This window comes from Rhinolophus hipposideros (assembly GCF_964194185.1).
Source record: "Rhinolophus hipposideros genome assembly, chromosome: 7".
In the NCBI taxonomy this organism is placed as follows: domain Eukaryota; kingdom Metazoa; phylum Chordata; class Mammalia; order Chiroptera; family Rhinolophidae; genus Rhinolophus; species Rhinolophus hipposideros.
In genome coordinates this window covers 27436648-27460722 of record NC_138053.1, presented here as the reverse complement: position 1 = coordinate 27460722, position 24075 = coordinate 27436648, and the positions used below count along the sequence as shown (strand labels likewise).

At 37.1% G+C, this 24075-nt stretch overlaps 2 protein-coding genes across 2 annotated transcripts in view; one reads left to right on the top strand and one right to left on the bottom strand.

Annotated features, from left to right (window-relative positions):
- Nucleotides 1-24075, bottom strand: part of FBXL17 (F-box and leucine rich repeat protein 17) — a 476918-nt gene that overhangs the window by 345302 nt on the left and 107541 nt on the right. The gene's annotated exons all lie outside the window — the stretch shown is intronic.
- On the top strand, nucleotides 14598-16489 carry LOC308499846 (WW domain-binding protein 11-like; the record flags this gene model as incomplete). The annotated part of the gene is given in 4 exon segments (XM_081053711.1): nucleotides 14598-14660; nucleotides 14664-15698; nucleotides 15702-16038; nucleotides 16041-16489. Coding segments are annotated over 4 exon segments (1884 nt in total).

Sequence of the window (24075 nt, the reverse complement as noted above, 5' to 3'; positions counted from 1 at the left end):
CTGACTGTACAGCAAACCTGATCACCTAAACCACCAAACCCTTTCCAGTGGGGTCCAATGTCTGTCTGTCTCTCGCATAGTTTCTTTAATTTCTGGCCCTCTCCCACTAACCACAGGAATTAAAACCAAGTACAAGAGGTTGAATGAGGAAGAGATGCCTTACAACTTACACCTTTCCTCACTCCCTCTACCACAAATCTCTCCCTCTTCCTCATACTTCCAAAATACCCACATCAAAAACTGGCTACCAGTATGTTATAAGCATGTATGTAAAAAAAGAAATGGGTGGAGAGGCATCTCTACAACTTTAGATGGTTAAGACTTGGATCTGGAGTCACAAAGACTGGAGCTGGATCACTCATTTCACCAAACACCAGCTCCACATTTAACCTCTCAAAATCCTAATATTCTCATCTTAAACAGAGCTACTATAGTACTTACCCCCATTGAGTTATGAAGATTGAAGGAGATAATATATGTAAAGAATTCATATAATACAAGCTCAATACAATTGCTTTTGAATATATAAATTAATTTGGCAAAAGATAGGAAAAAAATGTTAATCTGGGGTGAAACCTAAATTTAAGAAGATGAATGAACCCCAAACAGGATAAATTCAAAGAAATACGTGCCAGGATGTAACATCAAATTCCTAAAAACAAAACTAAAGACAAAAAGGAGTCCTGAAAGCAGCAAAATCTCTCTACAGTTGTAAATCAAAAAACAATTCAATGTTACAAGAGATTTTGCATCAAAAACCAAGGATATCAGATGAAAATGGGAAAATATTTCTCAAGTGCTGAAAGAAAAGAATTGTCAAGCCAGAATTCTATATCCAGCAAAAAGATCCTTCAGAAATGAATAGGAAACCAAGACATTCACAGATGAAGAAAAACTTAGAATTTATTGCCAGCAGACCTACCCTAAAAGAATAACTAGAGGAAGTTCCTGAAATGAAAGCAAATAATAAAAGAAGGAATCTTGGAACATTTTTGGGAAGAAGGACGAAGAGAAAAGGTAAAAATATGGATTAATACCATAGATTTTCCTTCTCCTCGTGGGTTTTCTAAATTATATTTGACATTGAAACATTCAAGCAGGAACAGGCTGAGAAAAATTCAAAGCCAAGTTCAGTCTATCACAAGGCTCCCCCCCCCTTTCCTTTCCCTTTCTCAATCAACAAATGGACAAACTGATCTTGATCCCTTGGCCCAGAGACCTACGTAACCCCTTCTTGACCCTGAACTATAATGGCTAGTCATGTTTTATCCCTGTTACTGCTTTAAGAAGGGAGGATTTCAGTCTCTCCCCGTGCTAGAGAAGGTATGAGACAAGCCAGGAAGCCATTTGACTGACGGAAGACCTATCAATATGATTTCTAACCATGGCAGGAACAAACAATTAAACATGAAGGCTGATTCCTACTTACAATCAGGCCAAACACTACTAAATATACTTCTTTATTCTGTAGCAACATGTTAATTTACAGAAACATATCTAATCAGTATTACAAACAGCATCGTGCGTGTTTTATTATAAGAGGAGAATTCTACACTTAACTCATTCAAATACTAGTGAAGCTTGTTGGTCTGCTACCTTTGTAAGGGCATGAACTTGCATAAGAGTGCAACTTACACAGAAACAGAAAGAAAAGGGAGCATTGTATCCTTGCCATCAGAAATTCTGTCTACTGTGGCCTCAGTTTATGATCCAGCACTGTAAGCAAGATGCCCTTGCCTAAGGAACAGTGTAGAGCTGGGAACAACAAAACATATGTGACACATTATTTCTGAAACATGCTATTAGAGGTCACCTGCCCACAATTAGACATTTTCCTATACTAAAAAAATATGGTGCAGTCGAACTGGAGGCCACCACATTAAGGCAGAGAAACTAACTCCTCTTTCCTTTACCCAAAAGTAAACTCCAATGAACTAAGAGATTGTAAAAATAGTTATAGAAAGTTGACAACTCTCCTCTACATTTAGGAAACACGTTTTTTACATACAAGAAAAAAGTGACCTTATTACTTTTTAAGAACTGTTACATATCCAAGATGCCATGTAAATCTCATCAAAGATTTTTAAAAGGCTTAAAAGCCAGGGAATTTAGATGTTTCAGCACCATTAATGCTAACCTTGGCACTGTGACTGCTACCAATCAATTTTTTTCCTTTTAGAAAGAATAATTTTGATGAATGCTATTGCAAATTACACACTAAAAACATAATTTTTCATATGAATGAGGCCAGTGTCTTTTTGGCACGCTTGTCACCATCACAATATAACTGCTAATCTTCAAATACAGTTATTAACAACTTCAGAAAATCATTTAGAAGACCAATTCTCCTTTTTAAGGTCAATGATTACCACAGTTAATGACCAATTGGCTTTAGCTATTACTGTCCTGACCTTTACATCATGTTTTAAACTAACAAGACAAATAACTATTAATAATGACCTATTTTGAAGGCTGTTTTTCAGTGACTATCAATGCTCACTGAAAACATAATTGTTTTTGTGTTTTATATAATCATTCTGTCACTTGTTGATTTTTGCTTGTTTTCTTGTTGTCGCTGGCATTATTAGGGATATGGGTGGAGGGTGAAGAGACAGAAAATCTGAGATAAACTCTACTGGCATTAAAAAAATACTAGAGAAACACATTAGTTTAGAAAATATAAAGGGTACTGAAAGGTACAAAATGAAAAGTAAAAACCATCTTGTCTTCACTTTTATTTCCTAAAGGTAATCACTCTTAAGTTTCTCATAATTGCTTACAAAAAACGGTTTAATGCATATGTTTGTGTATGGTATATGTACTTATTTTTCCTTCTAATTTTATATTTATATATACATATGTGCAATGCATATACTTGATACATTGCCCTGCAGCTTTCTTTTTTCACTTACAGTATCTTGGAGACCAATATCAACACACACAGGACCATCTCAATTCCTTAATAGATGAATAGTGTTCTATCAGGTGAAAAAACAAATGTATTTAATCAATCCCACACTGATGCATATCTAAGTTATCTTCTGTTTTGTTGTTTATTTTGTTTTGATATTGCAAACAATATTTCAATAAATATTCTTGTACATATATTTTGGAAAATATCTGCAATGATTCTTTGAAGGACAACTCCTGGGTCAAAGCTTATGTGCCTTTTCAATTTTAAGAGATTTTGCTACACTGCCTTCCAGAAACACTGTACTGATACCAGCCATTAAAGAGAATGTCCCTCTTTCCACACCCTTGCCACCACCAGGAATTACCACATTTCTCATTTTCACAAACCTGCAAGGTAAAAAAAGATCTCAATGTTGTTCTCACTTGGAGTTCTTTCATTATTAATAGGAATATAAATCTTCTCATCTGTTTATTCAAAGATGATTGTTTTCAGCTATTACTTTCTCATTTAGAACAGGATAATCAAGTCTGATCCCTTTAGTTTAGAACTTGATACGCAACAGCTGCTCTGAAAATGCCTGATCCCTATCAGGTGAATCAAACAACAGTTTAATGAAATCTTCCTTCAGTCAGACTTTATTATTCTGATACAATCTAATATCTGCTTTTCAAAATTCACAAGATTCCTGACACTAAGCCAAAAGAAGCTGGCAAAGCTATAGCACAAGCAGGTTACAAACAGGAGAACAGACAACAGTAAATACATTACGTAGTAGCTTCTTTGTAGCTATAATCAGACAATATTCTACCCTGTTAGACACAACACACATTTCTCCACATTATATAAATCCTTTGTAAAGCTAAATAATATTCCACCTATCCTATGAAAGTAGTGTTTTATACGTTTGATTCTCTATGCCAATAGTATATTATATATAACCTTCTACAATTTGCTTTTATCTTTTCATTCAACATTATGTTGCTGAGATATAGACATACTGATATTGTAGATCTACTCCATTAATTTAACCATATACAATTCTTTAATATACAGTGACTTATTTATCAATTATCTTACTAATTGGTGTTTGACTTATTACAAACAATATTGACTTATTACAAACGAATGAACATCATTGCCCATGTCTCCTTGAACACATCTACAGCAGCCTCTGTGATGCAGGGCATCACACGGGCTCTCAGCTCCCGCTCCCCACATAAGAACGCAGGATATGGTGAGGCCAAAAGGGAACACCCACGGAGCCATAGGTAGGGGAGTAAAACCACCATATTCTTGCTGGTGGCTGGGTTGGAGATACATGCAGCAGGAGTCACACTATCTGCAACCTGCCGTCCACTTCTCTCTGCCAACCAACCTCACTTGCTAGCTGCACTCCGCCGTGCTAACTGCAATCGCTCTTGCTGGCTCAGCCACCATCTTCTTGCTAGCCCCCTTTTTCTGCTAGCGTAGCCACAGCAGTTATATTAGTGGCCAATGGCTCACTGGTTACAGCTGACGGCCAACAAGTCACAGCTGATGGCCATCCGATCACAGTTGAGCCAGCTCCTTTCCACGTGAGGCCGAGAGCCTAAAACTTTAAATTTAAGGAATTTTCAAGCTACATTATATTAAAGAAACTTACTGGTAAAATAGCTCTTGAATTGTAAACTTGCTTCTAGGAAGAAAGAGACATAGTGTTGTTGTTGTTGTTGTTGTTGTTGTTGTTCTTAAATTGCAACATGTTTAAGTCAATTTCCCCAGTTAAGCTTGGTTTGACTAAATTGTATATTCTCTGGTGTTTCAGAAAGGACAAGACACCAATTCCTAATTTCCAAAATTTCCTGCCAATATATAGCCTTACTTAATTCAATACCCACCTAGAGAGGAAACTTCATCCCGACTGTTTAAGTCATGGAGGCAACTAAGTGTGACGGTCAGTGAGGGTCTGAGACCATCACCTTAGGCATCACTGACTCCCAAAGGCTGGCCTGGACACTGAGATAAAATGGAAACCAGAAACGCTTCTAATTGCTCAGGCATTCATTCTGTAATGTTGGACGATGACAGATTCCTATTTAATTATATTCCAAGGAAAGACTTGTGTTAATTAGTGGAAGTAATATTTAATAAGTTAAGATAAGGCATAATTTCACACAAATATACTTTTATCCCACAACAGTTGAGCTAAATGAGAACAGTGAGAACAGCGGACAAAGGACAGCCTTGGCCCCTTTGCTTTCTCTTCAGCAGAGCTGTCAGAGGTCATTCAGTATCAATGTTTAAATTAATCCTAATCTACTTCTCCCTGGAATTGGCCACATACCAGGAGAGCCAAAAAAATGTATACAAGTGGACACTTTGGTCAACGTTGCTCAAGCAGTAGTTTGCCGTAACCAGAAGTGTCTGCACGCTGATGGTAACCACTTTGAGCACTTCTTGTAATTGCAGAAGGCAAATGTGACTTGCATTCATCTTTTGTTATTGGTGTATGTTGAGTATTACAATTTTAATAGTTTTTTTTTCCTTTCTTAAAATGTGTATACATTTTTTTTGACACCGTCTGTATATGCTAGTCAGTAACAGATTTATTGCAACAAAGCCTGTGCAACCTACATACTAAATGTGTTGCTTTATACACATATCTCTGATATTAGAAATAATTTAGTGTGGCTTTAGTGAGTGTACAAAGCACTTGTACAACTTAATAGAAAAAAGTATTGAGTATTATCTCCATCAAAGAAATTATTTAACCAATCTTGAAGAAAGTTTATATACACATCCCTCAAAATACATCTGTTGTTCATTCTCTGGCATACTAAGATATACTTTTGCCATGAAGACCATGAAGACAGAACATAATTGTGGCAAAAAGATAATTATTTTATAAATAAAAAGAAGTATGTTCCAGTGTCCTGAAGGCTTAACTTGCATATATTTTAATATAGAGTATAAAATGGATTTCAGCGTTTCAGTTGGTTGTTCCTATAATCATTTTTTGCAGCATGTTATAAAATCACAAACTTAGAAACCAATATGATTTGCAATGTTTGGTCATTAATCCTCACATTTAGGCAGATTCAGGGGGATATTCATAAAAGAGAAAAAAATTAGGTTTAATGTGTTTTGGGTGTTTTTTTTTGTTTTTTTGTTTGTTTTTTTAACAATCCAGTAACTGACTTTTAACTCAATAGCAACAAATTTTCCTCAATTGTGGGAATATAACAGAACTGTGTTGGGTTCATATTTAGGCTCAACCCAAGGAGTCCTCTAGGTTTGTGTCCTTGGAGAGACTGTCCAGGCCCATAACATGGACTAGTTCCACCTCCCAGAATGTCATTTCTAATATGTAAGACATGTTAATGTCCATACAACGTTAAGTTTATTTTCACACATTATACTGCTTTAAATTGGTTGAAAAATCAGATAATGAAGGTCTTAAAATCCAAAATAATGCAAATTCTTCAAAGGTTTTTATGAACAATACCTTAGGAAAGCTAAAATTTAAAAATGTTACTAAAAATTGATTTTACACTTTTCATCTGGTTATTGGGGAGGGACAGTAAATAACACCTAAAGCACAGAGCTGTTGTGATAAAGTGGAAATCTATGTAAAAGTGCTTAGCAAAACCAGCCAGGTACAACTTTGAAAACTTAGCAAAAACTTTGAAAACTGGCTTCTCTGTTGATTCTGAAAATAGCCAGCTCCCTGCCCTTAGATAAACCACTAAACCATTCTAGGCCTGTTTCCTTATCTGTAAAGCTATATTCCTCAGTTCTCACCCTTCCAGTTAGAACAATCTCTGACCCAAAGAACTGGTCTGGAAGGTAATCTGAGAGGGCATCTGGTTCTAACCTCACATAAATATTATAAACAACCTTTCAGTACCTTTACCTCTACCCCATTGCTGGTACTCAAAACACATTTTTTGACAAATGAAGAAATATTTGTTCTAATATAAGTAAGAGTAAAATTAGAAAAATTAGAAAATTAAAGATCACCAAGACTGGAAAGCAGATTAAGACCTGGAATGAAGCTACGTCTGCAACTCCTAAATGAGGTGCTGCATTATTAACCCAAGGCCTGAAGCAAAGCTGAGTCAAGAAGGCGTCAGGAAAGCCTGCTCTCCTGGCAGGTACTTTGCACTATCTTCCATTTCAGTTATTTGCATTTATCTCATCTCCTGACTAGATCACAACTTCCTTGGAAGCAAGGATCATTGTCTAATTTACATTTACATCCCCTGCTATGCCTGGCGCATTGCAGACATTTAATTAATATTAAGCAACTTAACACAGTATGATGGCTTCTAAAGAAAATCAATGCTTATCTTGACATTCAAAGTATCAGTTAAGTTAAAGTCAAAGTACTTATCATTGGGCAAAAATTTGCTTTTTTCTTTATTTTTAGATTTTATTTTTTTTAAATTATGTATGCATCTGGCTTTAATTCGCAAATTACTGCATAAGATTCGGTTTAAAAACAAAAACAAAAACAGCAGATTCTTCTCCCCCCTCTCTCATTTCCCTTTTCCAAGAAGTGATAAACCTTTTCAGTTCTCTCAAGTGATTATTTGGGAATTGACTTCCATATCTCTAAATACACTGTTATTTCTTGATTTCAAGTTTTAGGCATTATCTGTTTCCTTTCAATATGAAAATAAAGGTTGAGTTGTATTTCCTCCTCCTAGATCCAACATACACATACACAATGTTTCCTACCTAGTTATAATTTTGGTTAGATTCATGTTTATTGTTTACATAATTATGATCACAGAAACAATATTCAGAGCTAAGCAGTGCAGTGAGTTATTATTTCTCCTTTCCTGAACAACTTTTTGTTTACATGAGGTTAATAAATGTCTTCGGGTTTTGTTGTTGTTCTGTATTTTCTTTGCTTAGTTTTCTAAGTATGTATTGTGAATTCAACACCACATTCTTTGCCAGAAGATATTTTAGAAATTTTGATGTTTAGTTTGATTGTTGTGGCCCTTTGACATTTTCAGGAACAACACAAATATTTAAATTGTTTCTAACAGTGTTTTAGTTACCAACCTCTTGCTTCACTGAATGAGATTCTGTTAGGCCAGAGTCATAAACTACCTGGGCTTTAAGTGGGTTACAGATATTTCAGATGTTACAGAACTTTACACTAATCAGATATTTAAAGTGTGAAACCGTTTTAACATGTTGTAATGGAAACAAAACAAGATATGGAAACACACCTGGTAGAGAATTCTGGTTTACACCAACTTTCGGACACACTCAAGCTGTTTCCAGTGGCTTTTTCCTATAAATGGCCTGCCTTGGCTCATGCTGCAGACTTGCCTAAAATCTCTCAAAGATTCAAAAACCCCAAACAAGCAGCACCTGGCTTCGGCGTGTCCCGTACCTCTGGCTGAGCAGCCCTAAGCCAGGCACTAGTAACAGCCAGTCTGTTTGCAGATTGGCCTCTCGAGGCACCTCCAAGCCCAGCGCAGGAGGCAGCCATCTGTAGATGGCTTTATGGTTCATTCCAGGTGGCCCTGAACAGGGCAAAGGCTGTGGCTAACTTGGCCTGCAGCGGGTTCCCTCCCAGGAGGCCCCAAGATTGGCACACCTGGTGGCCAGCTTCGGACCAAACCAGTGTTATCACCCACCTCCAAGGACAACACACTGAAGGGGAGGACTGGTCAGGCACCAGAGTCCCAGTAAAGTGAAGCCTGCTCTGAAGGCTCAGCCCCTGCACAACAACTCCTCCACTGTAGTCACAGCCAGTCCTCACAACCAGTGAGCCTGAGGGTCAATCCCTCCTATTGATGTACAAACAGCCATCAAGTGTCAACTACAATAGGAGGGCACACACAATCCACACAAGGGACATACTTAGAGCACCCAGCTCTGGTGACCAGGGAGGCTGCACCACTGGGCCCCACAGGACACCTACTACATTAGGCCACTCTACTAAGACTGGGAGGCATAGCAGCCCTACCTAATACATAGGATCAAACACAGGGAGACAGCCAAAATAGGGAGACAAAGAAACATACAGAAAATATTGTCCCAAATAATAGAACAAAACAAAGCTCCAGAAAAAGAACTAAACAAAATGGAGACAAGCAATCTACCAGATGCAGAATTCCAAATACTGGTTATTATGATGCTCAATGATCTCATGGAGAGCTTTAATAAAGAGATAGGAAACGTAAAAATAGAGATAGAAAACATAAAGAACCAGTCAGAAATAAAGAATACAATAACTGAAATGAAGAATACTCTAGAGGGAATCAACAGTAGATTAGATGAAGCAGAAGACTGAATCAACAATTTAGAAGATAAGGTAGCAGAAAACACATAGTCAGAACAGCAGACAGAAAAAAAGAAGCCAAAAAAATGAGGAGAGTTTAAGGGGCCTCTCGGACAACATCAAGCGTATCGACATTCGCATTATAGGGGTACCAGAAGAAGAGAGGGAGCAAGGAATTGAAAATCGAAAGTATTTGAAAAAATAATGATGCAAAACTCTCCTAATCTGGTGAAGAAAATAGATATACAAGCCCAGGAAGTGCAGAACTCAAAGAGGTTCACACCAAGACACATCATAATTAAAATGCCAAAGTTAAAGACAAAGAGAGAATCTTAAAAGCAGCAAGAGAAAAGCAGTTAATTACCTACAAAGGAGCTTCCTTGTAATACTGTCAGCTGATTTCTCAACAGAAACTTTGCAGGCATAAAAGGAATGGCAGGAAATACTCCAAGTGATGAAAAGCAGGGATCTACAGCCATGACTACTTTACCCGGCAAGATGACCATTTAGAATCAAAGGACAGACAAAGAGCTTCCCAGACAAGGAAAAGTTAAAGGTGTTCATCCGCACCAAACCAATATTACAAGAAATGTTAGAGGGACTTCTTTAAGAAGAAGAAGAAAAAAAAGATCAAAAATTTGAATAATAAAATGGCAATAACTACATATCAACAATTACTTTCACTGTAAATGGATTAAATGCTCCATTCAAAATATACAGTGGCTGAATGGATAAGAAAACAAGACCCATACATATGCTGCTTACAAGAAACTCACTTCAGATCGAAAGACACTGAAAGTAAAGGAATGGGAAAAAGATATTTCATAAAAATGGAAACAAAAAATAGCTGACATAGCTATACTTATACCAACAAAACAGACTTTAAAATAAACTTTAGAAAAAGAGACAAAAAAGGACCTAGTGATCCCACTTCCGTATATTTATCCAAAGAAAACCAAAACACTACTTCAGGGGGACATGTGCATCCACACATTCATTACAGCATTGTGGACAATGGCCAAGAGGTGGAGGCAGCCTGGGTATTTATCAATGGAAGAATGGATAATGGTGGTATATACATACAATGGAATATTGCTCAGCCATAGATGGGAATGGGTTCTTGCCATCTACAGCGGCATGGATGGACCTGGGGGGTATTGTGCTGAGGGGAGTATGTCAGACAGAAAAACAGATGCAACGTGATTTCACTTATATGTGGAATCTAAAGAACAAAATTAATGAACAAATAAAACAGAAACAAACTCATAGATACAGAGAGCATTTTGATGGTTGCCAGATGGGAGGGGGATTGGGGGTGACTGAAAAAGCAGAAGGGATTAACAAGTACAAATTGATTGTTACACAGTAATCATGGGGATATAGGGTGTAGCATAAGGAATATAGTCAATAACATTGTTATAACTCTGTATAGTGTCATATGGGTACTAGATTTATCGGGGTAATAGATGGAAGGGGGCATTGGGGGACACGGTGAAAAGGATGAAGGGATTAAGAAGTACAAATTGGAAGTTACAAAATAGTCATGGGGATGTAAAGTACAGCATAGGGAATATAGTTAATAATATAGTAATAACTATGCATAGTGCCAGGTGGGTATTAGGGTACTAATTTAAGTGGGTACTTAAATTATATAAATGTCTAACCACTGTACATTGAAATTACACCTGAAAATTAATATAAAATAATATTGAATGTCTAAAAGCTTAAATAAAAAATATGCTTTGAATCACTATTAAAAAAAAAAAAAAGGAAGAGACACCTCTCTCCCTCTCTCCCTTCCTCTACCCTCCCTCCAAGTGTGGACACAGCAAGAGTGGCAGTGTGAAAGCCAGGAAGAGAGCTCTCACCAGAAAGGGAACGCTGCAGAATGTGATCTTGGACTGCAGCCTCCAGAACCGTGAAAAAACTAAGGTTCTGTTGTTTAAGCCATCCAGTCTATGGTATTTAGTATAGCACCCCAAGCAGACTAATACAGAGCAGGAATTTAAAAGAACTTAAAAATAAAAATATTAGCTCTTTTCTTCCTCTTTCTACCCTTTTATATGGTGGGGGGGGGGGGGAGGAAGCAAAGAAGCAGTCAGTTGTTGAAAAGAAAAATAATGTGAGATTCCCACAAAAGGAACAGATTCAAATAAAAAATATAAAATTTCTGGTTACCATTCATTAAGGAGATTAAGTGATGTACCGTAAAGAACCAGAGTTGGGAGTCAGAAAACCTGGGCTCTAAGGAGGCTTGTCCCCTTATTTGCGAGAAAGCTTTAGCCAAGTCATTTAATCTTTCCATTGGCTCAGATATGATCAAGGAAGTCATACCAGATGAACTTTAACTTCTTTTCTGCTAAAACACTCTAGTAGCCTATAATCTAGGTGGTAGAAAACTAGTTAACAGAAGAATCTGTTCAAAATATATTCTTAAAGTGGTAACACACAGAGAATTTCAAAGAAATTCCAATGACACAAATTAAATCCCAGTAACCAAGAGAAAAACTAAACATAATAGAAAACTGTGATACTCTATATCCAGAGACTACATCTTTCCAAGGCAGTCTATAGATTATAATGAAAGGGATTATACAATTTCCATTTAAATGGCAAGTTTCTGTGATTTAAAAATGGCAGGTTACCCCTCCTAACATTAAATTCTTTGCTTCTATCAGCTATTTTCACATCATAATTTGAATTGGAGAAAAGAAAGCACAAACAACACTGTTTTTCAAGCTATGAGAATCAAGAATTGAAGAGATTTGATCTAGAAGGGAGTCAGGTACAAAGAACGTAAGGTAGTTTAAATATATATATATATACAGTACAACCCCTTAACAATTCCTATCAATATGAATCATGTGGGTTTGTGGAAATCCTTGACTTAACAGTTTCAGCAAATACTGTGAAGCTCATTTTACAATGAAAAACTAGAATTGAGAATAGTTTCAAATAGTTCAGAGGCTTCTGATTAAAAAATAAAAGGAAAGAAAAAGAAAAGAAAGGGAAGGGAAGGGAAGGGAAGGGAAGGGAAGGGAAGGGAAGGGAAGGGAAGGGAAGGGAAGGGAAGGAAAGGAAAGGAAAATGATTCCCAATGTAGCTGCAGTGTAGCAGACAGAGCCCTGGAACTGAAGGTGGGTCTGGGTTTCTATCTGCCTGCTATTTACGGGCTGTGTCATTGTATCCAACAAACCAGACCTCTCTGAGCCTTACCATTTCCTCCACACAGTGTCAGAAATAAATACAAGTAAGATATGTAAATGGGCTTTGAAAAAATATTGCTAAAAAATGTGAGTGTGGAAGAAGTCCCAGGCATATTCAAGTTCTCAGTGTCACAAATAGATAATATGAGATGTAAAAAATGCAAAACAAAATAAAAGGCAAAAAGAATTCCCAAAGCAAAAGAATTACATAAGGATACCAACAGCATCCTAAAAGGATTTTTTTTCAATAGCTAATGAAATCAAAATTTAAATACCAGAAGGCAAAGCAATAAAACACTATTTTAAAATTTGCCAAACTAAAACTAATAGTTTTTTTATTTCGGCTAAGATCAAGCTTGCCTTGCAGTTATCTATAAGGTGGTATATTTTCTTGTTCCTATCAAAATGGTAAACACTCTCCACCACTGTTTTCCTCCACAAAAATCAATCCTAAAGAAACTGTAGCTTAGTGAGGGAAGTACTTACCGTGTGTCCCCAAAAATAAGACCTAGCTGGACAATCAGCTTTAATGCGTCTTTTGGAGCAAAAATTAATATAAGACCCAGTCTTTACTATATTACATATTATTTTATATTATTTTACGTTATATTAGACCCAGTGTTACATTACATTGTATTATATTATACCCGTCTCCTATTATAGTAAAATAAGACCAGGTATTATATTATATCATATCACATATCATATCATATCATATCATACCGGTTATTATATTATATTATATAATATTATATTATACCCATTCTCATATTATAGTAAAATAAGACCTGGTCTTGTATTAATTTTTGCTCTAAAAGATGCATCAGAGCTGATTGTCTGGCTAGGTCTTATTTTCAGGGAAACACGGTAGAAGTTAAAAAAAAGCAGACAAAGAGAAAAGGATGTACGTTGGAGTCAGGATGCTGCCGACTAGATAGTAAGGAAACACGTTTTGGAAAACTTTCCAATGCAGTTCTTGCCTCTCCTCTTGAAAAGCAAACCACACACTTCACCACACCATAGAAAATGCGCAGCAGAGGTCTGATTTTAATGTCAGCAAGGTAATATGGGACAGCTTAAAAGTTCTTGTGAGATGCAGGTAAAACCACTAGGTAGAGAAGAGTCAATGAGTGGTCAACAGGAAGTCAGTGGTGCCAGAAGTTAAATGCCAGATTGATAACAACCAGAGGTTTACCTTCAGCCCATCCAATTCAATTCACATTAAGAAATAGAGTAGCTATGTCCTGGGAATAAGAATATATCTAAAAATCTAGATACTCAGAAAACTATGAAGAACAGCCACAATTAAATAAATTCACAAATCTAAACATAAAACATTGGCTTCCCTTTCCACTGATAGGAGTGAGTAAAGGGTGGGAGATAGGAAGTGAAAAGGAGGGCAAAGCCATGCCAGACAACACCATTCGTAGAAGCAGGGAGGGAGAGAGGGGGTTCCTACACTCCCAGGTTTCCCCTAGATTAATCACTGCAATCAGGCCCACAAAATGAGAGACGATCAGAAATTATCATTGCTGCTGCTGTTTTGGACCTTACCAAAGAAATCAAATTGTGCCCATGCAATTTAAGCCAGAGGAGGCAACGGCCCCTAGGGGGCACCAAACCACAGCCTTGGGATAAGGTCAGGCTGTCAGCCCAATGCCCAGAAATCCTGGTTGGTTAGCTGTACAGACTTACTCTAGTCGTTTCATTAATATCAATATCAATATCACACATTCTTGCACTTACACAATTAAAAATTTAGACTCCCTCTTTTGGAGGAGTTTTATGTATCTGCTGAAGCAGAATTACTGAAATAGATGTAACAATCATTTAAAATAAGCACAATTTACTTAAGAGAAGATATCAGCAATGTGAAGCATGAAGAAAAAATGATTTAAAATAAAGTACTGGTATAAAAACATAACAGCAGGAGGGGCGCGAGGTTTCAAGATGGCGGTTGCTGGATAGCTGACCGGGAGGCAGAGGTTTTAATAAGAAGAAAATCCTTGACAGGGTAAAGTAGTTGCCATTGGAACAATTTGGAAGCATTTCGCAAAAGTCAAAGCAACTGAACACTTGCTGAAAAGAGACATTAACTAATAACAAACTTGTCTGATAAGATCTTCATAAAGAAGGAAAGCTTTTGGTTATTTTTTTTTTTTAAATGAACAAGTGAACCATACAGATTGTCAACATGGGACGGAGATCTACATCATCCACCAAGAGTGGGAAATTTATGAACCTCACAGACAAAGCCTGAAAAGAAGCCCGGAAGAGAGAACTGAAGAACAAAAAACAACGCATGATGGTACGAGCTTCAGTTTTGAAGATGAAGGATCCCAAACAGATTATCCGGGACATGGAGAAATTGGATGAAATGCAGTTTAACCCAGTGCAACAGCCACAGTTAAATGAGAAGGTGCTGAAAGACAAGCGTAAAAAGTTGCGTGAAACCATTGAACATATTCTACGACTCTATGAAAAAGAGAATCCAGGTATTTACAAAGAATTGAGAAAGCTAGGAGTAGAATATGAACAGAAGAGGGCTCAACTTAGCCAATATTTTGATGCTGTCAAGAATGCTCAGCATGTGGAAGTGGAGAGCATTCCTTTGCCAGACATGCCACATGCTCCTTCCAACATCCTGATCCAGGACAATCCCCTTCCTGGTGCCCAGCCACTGTCCATCCTTAAGAAGACCTCAGCCTATGGACCTCCAACTCGGGCAGTTTCTATCCTTCCTCTTCTTGGACATGGTGTTCCACGTTTGCCCCCTGGCAGGAAACCTCCCTGCCCTCCTCCCGGTCTACCTCCCGCTCAAGTCCTACAAATGTATGGCCGTAAAGTGGACTTTGCCCTAGATCTTCCCCCTCGTTGGCGAGACGAAGACATGTTATATAGTCCCAAACTTGCTGAACGGAGTCATGATGATGACATTTCCAGCACCAGTGAAGATGACGGCTATCCTGAGGATATGGATCTAGATAAGCATGATGACAGTACTGACGACAGCGACACTGACAGATCACATGGAGAACGTGAAGGGGATGAATTTGTGCACAGTGATGATAATGAAAGAGAAAACAATGAAGAAAGAAAGTCAGGTCTGAGTGTACGATTTGCAGATATGCCTGGGAAATCAAGGAAGAAAAAGAAAAACATGAAGGAGCTGACTCCTCTTCAAGCTATGATGCTGCGAACGGCAAGTCAAGAAATCCCTGAGGAAGGACGGGAAGTAGAGGAGCTTTCAGAGGACGATGATGAAGACGATTCTGATGATTCTGAAGCAGAAAAGTAATCACAAAAACAGCATAAAGGGGAATCTCTTTCTGATGGCACTTCTGCTTCACAGCAACAAGGTCCCCCACAGTCTGTTCCTCCTTCTCAGATACAAGTACCTCCCATGCCAGGACCACCTCCTCTTGGACCACCTCTTGCTCCACCTTTACGGCCATCTGGACCACCTCCAGGAGCAACTCCATTCCTGAGACCACCTGGAATGCCAGAACTCCGAGGGCCTTTACCCCGACTTTTACCTCCAGGCCCACCACCAGGCCGACCCCCTGGGCTTCCCCCAGGCCTCCCTCCAGGCCTGCCTCCTGGCCCTCTTCCCTGGGGACCCCCACCAAGGCTACCTCCCCTGCACCTTCAGGTATCCCCCCACCTCGTCCTGGCATGATGCGCCCACCTTTGGTGCCTCCACTCGGACCTGCCCCACGTGGGCTTTTCCCACCGGCTCCATTGCCAAACCCTGGAGTGTTAAGTGCTCCACCCAACCTGATTCAGCAACCCAAGGCCTATGACACAAGTGCAGCCACCATTGAGAAGAAAGCCACAGCAACCATCAGTGCCAAACCACAGATCACCAATCCCAAGGCAGAGATTACTCAATTCGTGCCCACCGTACTGAGGGTCCGTTGGGAGAATAAAGGGGCCTCTGCTGCTCCCCAAAGAAAGTCAAAGGATGATTCTGCTGTGCCTCTTGCCAAAGCAGTCCCCAAATCTGGTCCATCTGGTCGCGTCTCAGTACAAACTAAGGATGATGTGTATGAAGCTTTCATGAAAGAGATGGAAGGGTTACTGTGACAACTTTTGATGCCTGAACACACTTCTGTTCATGTCTTTGGTGCATGGAGAAAGAGGCTCTTAGGAAACTTAGGCAAAAGAGCTACTTTCACTGGCAGGGTATTTTTTAAATTTCAGTTGAGAGAATATCTTAAAGTTTAGCCTTGTTCAGAATTCATTGCATATGAGAGGGTATTTCACTGAGAATAAATTGGTTACTGAAGCAGTGCTGCTAATATCTATTCCCTTTCATACCACCATTTTCATCCCATTTCTTCCCCTCTCCGTTTGGAAACTTGTGATCAGGGTGATCTTTGTTACTTATTTCTTTTGATTCTCTTCTTTTGTGCTGTGGGCACTGGAGTAGAGATTTTGGGGGAAAAACAGTTTATTTCACCCCCATCTTGTCTTTTGTGTTTGAATTATTTTTAATATTTTCTTGTAAATATTTTGTAATATTGTATCACAATGCCATTTCCTAATACAATACAAGATGTGTGGGAAGACAATGTACAATTGTTTGATTAAAATTATTTCCCACTGACCTAAAAAAGAAAAATAACAGCTGTAATAAAAAATAGAGTAGAGGAAATAAACTGCAGGATAGATACAGCTAAAGGATGAATCATTGATTTAGAAAATCAGACTGACGATTTTCCTAAAAGGCAATAGAAAAGGATAAGATATTACAACATGAAAGAGAAGTCAACGAATGGAAGCCAATGTGTGAACATCCAGATACTAATAGGAGTCTCAGGAAAAATGGTGGGGATAGGGAAGTCGAGAAAGAGACAAAGTAAATCTTTAAAGGAATACTTGAAATAAATGTTCCACATCTAAAGAAAGATGAAATATCTCAGAATGAAAAGGGTCTCTAACAGGACAAATGAGGAAAAACATACCATAACACATTTTGGTTAAATTTTAGATCAAAAAGAAAAAGACAGAATTTCTAAAGTTTCCAGAGAAAAACCAGATAAACATTGGGACAACACTGGATACAATACAAAATAGTAATGTTTTAAGTATTAAAGGAAAATAATTTTGACTCTAGAATTTTCTATCAAACTAAATTGTTTCTCAATCGTAAGGGCAGAACAAAAATTACTCAGACACATAAGGAAACAGAAGGTTTGCCTCAAAGACCCAAACTGAAAACATTCTTAGAGAAAGTACTCAATAAAAAAAAAAAAGTCAGTAATATAAACATACAGGATATAAGGGTTATCAAATATCTTACCTGTTATTGTCTTACAAACTAAACTAAACTAAACTAAACTAAACTAAACACAAACTAAAACAAAGAAAAGGAAACCGTAAACATGAACAGGAAACAAGATAATAATTAAAAAGAACAAGAAGGTAAGAAATAATAAAGAGTAGAAATCAGCAAAAGACCAAACAAACAGAAATATGAGAGATTAACAAAGGTTGCTTTAGGGAAGATAAAGAATATTAACAAATATTGACAAAGCTTTCATCAAAGACAGAAATTGGGTGAGGGGTTAGAACAAAGAAGCAAGATAAAGAATGAAAAGGAAGACTATTCAGTGTTAAACAGACTTTTTAAAAGTGTCATAACAAATATTAGTCTAATAGTTCAAAATCAAGGTAAAATGGTAAATCCCTAGGGAAAAACAACAGGCTGGAATTTGCAAAAGATGAAATAGAGACCTTCAATATACCATAAAGCATGAAATAATTTGGAATGGTAGTCAAAACTCCCTTCTCAAAAAGCTTAAGGCCCACGAGGGGTTTTAATAAACTTTTAAGAAACATTAATGGCTTGGAACAGTATGAAAATTCCCAGGTCATTTTAGGAGGCTAATTAATGGAATCTTGATTCGAAAATCAGACATAAGAAAAGAAAATATGGGCTCATTTCATTTATAAATTAAATTGAGAGAAAAAATACTCCAAATAAAATATTAGTTAACTGAATCCAAGATTATATTAAAAAATAGTAATAAATAATGATGTCCTGAGGTGTTCTGCAGTGCAGAGATGGTTAAATATCATCATAGGATTAGCTCAATTAACCCAGGAGACGCATCTAATAAAGTTTATTACCTATTTAGAATTTTTTAAAAGCCTTAAATTAAAAATGGAAGAGAACTTCCTTAAGTTGGTATAAGCTGTACAGGGATACTGTTCCATCTGGACTGAACTGAAAATCTGTGTCGTGCGGGGTGTCCGGCGGGGCGGCCTGCGGGGTCTCTGTTCCCGCTCCCCGCCCAAGAACGCAGGACACGGTAAGGCCACAAAGGAACACCCACGGAGCCATAGGTAGGGAAGTCAAACCAATATATTCTCGCTGGCGTCTGGGCTGGAGACACAGGAAGCAGGATCTACATAATCTGCCTAACAGCAGTCCGCGCTTGCCAGCCACCATCTTCTTGCTAGCCCCCATTCCATTCCTGCTAGCGTAGCCACAGCCGTTATATTAGTGGCCAATGGCCTACGGGTTACAGCTGACGGCCAACTAGCCACAGCTGCTGGCATCTGATCACAGTTGATGGCCATTTACTACCCGAGCCAGCACCTTTCTATGTGAGGCCGAGAGCCTGGAAACTGTTTTTTTGGGGTTTTGTCCCCACAATCTGCTAGTGAAATTCAGTAACAACATAATTTCAAATAATTTTTTAGTTTTCCTCACTTTCTTAGCTCTCACCACTCACTATCCAACATTCATGAACTGTGTGTGTCGTGCAAGGCGTCCGGCGGGACCTCCTGTCCTGCTCCCCACATAAGAACACAGGATATGGCGAGGCCAAAAAGGAACACCCACGGAGCCATAGATAGGGGAGTTATACCACTACATTCTCGATGGCGGCATCCGCCTCTCACAATCAGCCATGCTAACTGCAGTCCGCGCTTGCTGGCCACCATCTTCTTGCCAGCCCCCATTTTCTGCTAACATAGCCATGGCAGTTATATTAGTGGCCAATGGCTCCCTGGTTACAGCTGACGGCCAACTAGCCACAGCTGATGGCCATCCAATCACAGTTGATGGCCATTTACTATCTGAGCCAGCACCTTTCTATGTGAGGCCGAGAGCCTGGAAACTGCTTTCTGGGGCTCTGTCCCCACAGTATGTAACCAATCATTGAAAACATCTTGCTCCACCAACTATGTGAATTCATGCTATAAGTATTCTTGGATAGCAAAGAATACCTGTATAGGGAAAACTCGCGTGAAACATTATATTTAATGTAGAATCTTTTTTTCTTCTTAAGATCAGGAACAAAAGAGAGTACCAGTACCACTACTCTTAAATGCTGTTCTAGAGGTCTTGGTCAAAACAAAATGGAAAAGAAAATTTGTAAAGGTTAGAAAAAAGGGAAAAAACTCATTTTTCAATGATATAAATATACAAATATAAGAAAACAACAAAAATTTTCTAATAAGAGAGTTCAGCAAAATTGTCAGATAAATTAAAGGGTCCTTATCAGAAAATCCATAAACTCTAATGGATCCATACATTTGGATGGGAAAATAAATTCAGAAACTTTTGTTAACTTCCCCTAACTTCTATTACATTTTACTTTCACTTTCCTCTCTCTAGTACTTGTATTACGTAAATAGGCAACAACTGTAATAGCTGTCTCCAATAGAAATCACAGTTGTATGCATATCACATTATAGCTGTTGAAGATATCATGAAATAGCATTAATGTTCACTACTATTTCAAAATTATGGGTTATTAGCCAATACTATTACATCACACATTTAAAAAGAAGCATGCAGCTATGTATTTTCACATATGTATGCATTTTCCTGAGAAAGTTTCCATAGACTTCACCAGAGTGCCCAAGTGTCTGTGACACTTAACTTTTCAAAAATTATAATTAGGGAGAAAGAGAAAATTATCTTCATTTGAACAAACAACCCACTATGAAAATTTCAGTATTCAATGTGGAGCGTTTGTTTGAAAGAATTTCTCTACCTTTTTTCAATTAACCCCCTTTTTTTCCCCAATTAACTCATTTGGTCCCAACTGAGTCAGAAAGACGATAGGTACTCTTGTCCCAATTTGGTCGCTACAATTTAAGAGCGTCCCAAACATTCAAAGGTGCTCTGTCCAAATGATCAACAGAACCAATTACAGGACTGAAATTACTTAAACTGGTAAAGAGATTAGACAAAAATATTCAGTCAACTTATGAATCATTATACTAAGATATCAAGATGGTCCCTGTCTCCATGTTAGCTCTTCGTTTCAATGTTTATAAATTTACAAAAATAGATAGGCTTAAAATGAAAATAAAGGATTTCAATTCAAGGTAAGTTAAGATTTTCTCATAGTCAAGTAAATTAGAACTATTCAAGATTTTCATCTGGAAGTTTTTCCAAATAGGTCTTCATTTGTTGAGCAAGGCTCGAGGCTAAGGAAAGAGATGAGATCACCTCTCTAAGTCTTGCCAGTTTTATTGACCCATGATAGTAACATCACTAGAACAAATCTTAGTGTGAAAGTACCAATTATAATTATTCTAATTTCAAAGAGAGGTGAATAAACCAGTCATTTTCTACTTCACTAGTTTACATTTCCTGGTGCTATGTAATATTAGTAAACATAAAAGAATCATAATTATTGCAATAGTTGAGAAATATATTTTCAGTTTTTACTGACATTGTCATAGGTTCAAAGCCATATTTCTTTTATCCATGATCCAAAGTTTGTTCCATATTTTAAAACTAGTATAGGAATACTGCTAGGAACACACAACTATATTCAGAAAAATCTATAGAATAATTTATAATTTTGTTCTAGTCAGTGATTTGTCTACATTAAAAAGAATATTTTCATGTTTGGATACTGATTATTCATTTCATTGCTCATTTAGTTACTTTGATAATATAACTAAGCTGAGGAAGCTGTTCCCTTATTTCTTGAAATACTGACTTATCAGTCATTCTATCTTAATGAGGTAAAAAGAACAAAATAAAACTATTTGTACTCATCTTTACTGAAGGACTTTCAATTTGATATTTAAAGATATTAATACAATTCTTAAATCTAAATTGACCCAATTAATCATATTTACATTTTCAAATGACAGAACCAAAAATCCATCCTAGACAAAACTACTTACTCTTCTCAACTATTCCCATTTCTTATACCTAGAGTATATTCAACCCAATAGCACTTCATAATGATGTAATGAATAAAATCAATACATACAAAAAATATCCTACTTGTGATTTCCCAGCGTTCAACTGTATTTTGTGAATCTCCATATCCTTCATTAAAAGATAAGTAATGAATTCCCAGGGCTCACATATGAGTATACAGTAGCGTGCTTATTGCCACCAAGACTTATAGAACTTGTCTATTATGAAATAGCTTAATAATCTCTGAAACATAATATTCAATCATCCTAAAGTCAGGTCCCGTTTTCATGTTTGTTTGACCACTTATTCTAAACAAGAGCACCTCAAACTTTAATGTGCACACACATCACATCTTGTTAAAATGCAGATTCTGATTTCTAAAAAACTTTTAAGCGATGCCTGTATGCTAGTCCTCTGATCATACTTTCAGTAGCAGTAAGGTTCAAGACTGCAATTAAGTTTAACTTCTGCAGAAATGCAATATAGTTCTCTGCACAGACAGAGATACTTAGCTGTCCTCTAGCTTTCTCTTACTCAGGTGAATTAATCCAACTCTTTCAAGTTTCTAAACATTAGAATATGACAGATGAATGTGGTAGAGGTGAGGCACACAAAACAACTATGAATCTTTTCAAGATTTAAAAATACGAACCAAAACTTGCTTGAAATCTCACACTGTAGCTTTAAGTAAGGTGCAACTATTAATAAGAACTACATTACTAGCTTCAATGTTTGAAAACTGGAAAATAATTTAAATAGCTCTAATGGTTAGGAAATTTAGATTTATTCTATGGCATAAGTTGCAACTACAGAAGATTCCCATGGGGAGAAAATTATTTAGAAAAAGCAGTTTTTTACTATTAAAGGTATATAACATTCAGATGTTAGTAATTTCTTCTTTTAAACTAGCAAAATATTTTCAGGATTTTCCAATAACAGATATCAGTAGAAATTATTGAGGGAATTTTTAAAAATCTAATTGGCATTAGAGAACCTGTTTCCCTATATAAAAATTAAAATTTGAATTAATAAACACTAATGCAATTATCAATACTTTGAATATTTGGCATTATATGATCTATATACCGTACATCTAGAAGTATTTGCATCTAGATAGCTAGCCAAAGTATTTCTAGAAAATTCTACATAATGTGTACATCTAATCTTATTTTGCTAAGTTGGTATGGACTATAAGTTTATTAAATAACACTTGCAAATGCCACGTGAAAATATTTTTAAATTTGGAAAAATATTTTCTAAAATGTATTTCCTACTGTTATTCCAAAGCTACTAAATTTATACACAGAAATCAAAATGTTTGAAATTTTTCCAATAGACTTCTCTGTTAATGTGTAACAGCAAAATAGAACATTTCTGAAACAGTTATGCACAGAATTCTCCAAATAGGAAAAAACAAACAAACAAAAAAAAACCTTATAGATACAGAGAACAGATGGGTGGTTACACAAAGGGTTAAGGGGTGGGAGAAATGGTTCAAGGGGGTCGAAAAGTTAAAAAAAAAATCCAAATGTAGCAAAGGCAGTATTTCCAAGACAAACATAGTATACAGGTGGATGGAAAGGCTCGTGAGTAAATAAATCCTCTGAAGACAAAGTCGGGTAACAGGATAAAAAGACTAAGGTTTGTCTATTAGACAGGTCAAATTAGTGAAGGCCTTCTGAGGAAGTAACATCTGAGTGGAGACCTATCTCTTGGCTGCTATGAAAAAACCAATGACCATGTCCTTTGTGTTTCAAATACATTTTCTAAATTTTATTATTTACAAAAATCAACATTCATTGATCCATTAAAATGATAAACAGGGATGGCATAAACAACTATATGCCAAATATAATTCCCAACTTATTATGGTTCTTAGTTTGATAACTGCTAACATGGTACAAAGTTGGCTAATTTAAATTATTGTGTGTCCCAGACATGCTTCATCCTCTGGTACAGTTGATAATGAGAAAGAAAACCCAGAGGTTTACAGGTAGGCAGCTGATTGGAGGGCGGGATGGGGGAGGGGGCGGGGACTGAATGATCCACAAACTAGATAAGCAGCACATTAATAAACCATAAATACATGACTTTTCTATTTTCATTTTATTCCAAAAGGCAACAATTTTAATAGAATAGGGTCTGTGTGTGTGTGTGTGTGTGCGCGCACGCATGTGGGTCATGGCTTTTATACCTAACTTTACCTAGCACTTTCTCCTTTTCCCTTTCAAAGCATCTCATCTCAAAGTATAAGGTTTACAGGCAAATCTATAACTATGAAACGGCTCTGGTTCAACATTATCAGAAAAGGACCAGAACTTTAGATTACATAAACGCTCATGTTTTTCTTCTGCAATGCATGAGACACTTGGCACAGTACTTCAGGCACTGCAGAAAGCCTGATTCTTCACTACTTCTCTGATAAACTGTTCAATCAGAACTACGTTGAATTTAAGTATCAAACTAAAAAGCTAGAATTCAAACCCCAAAA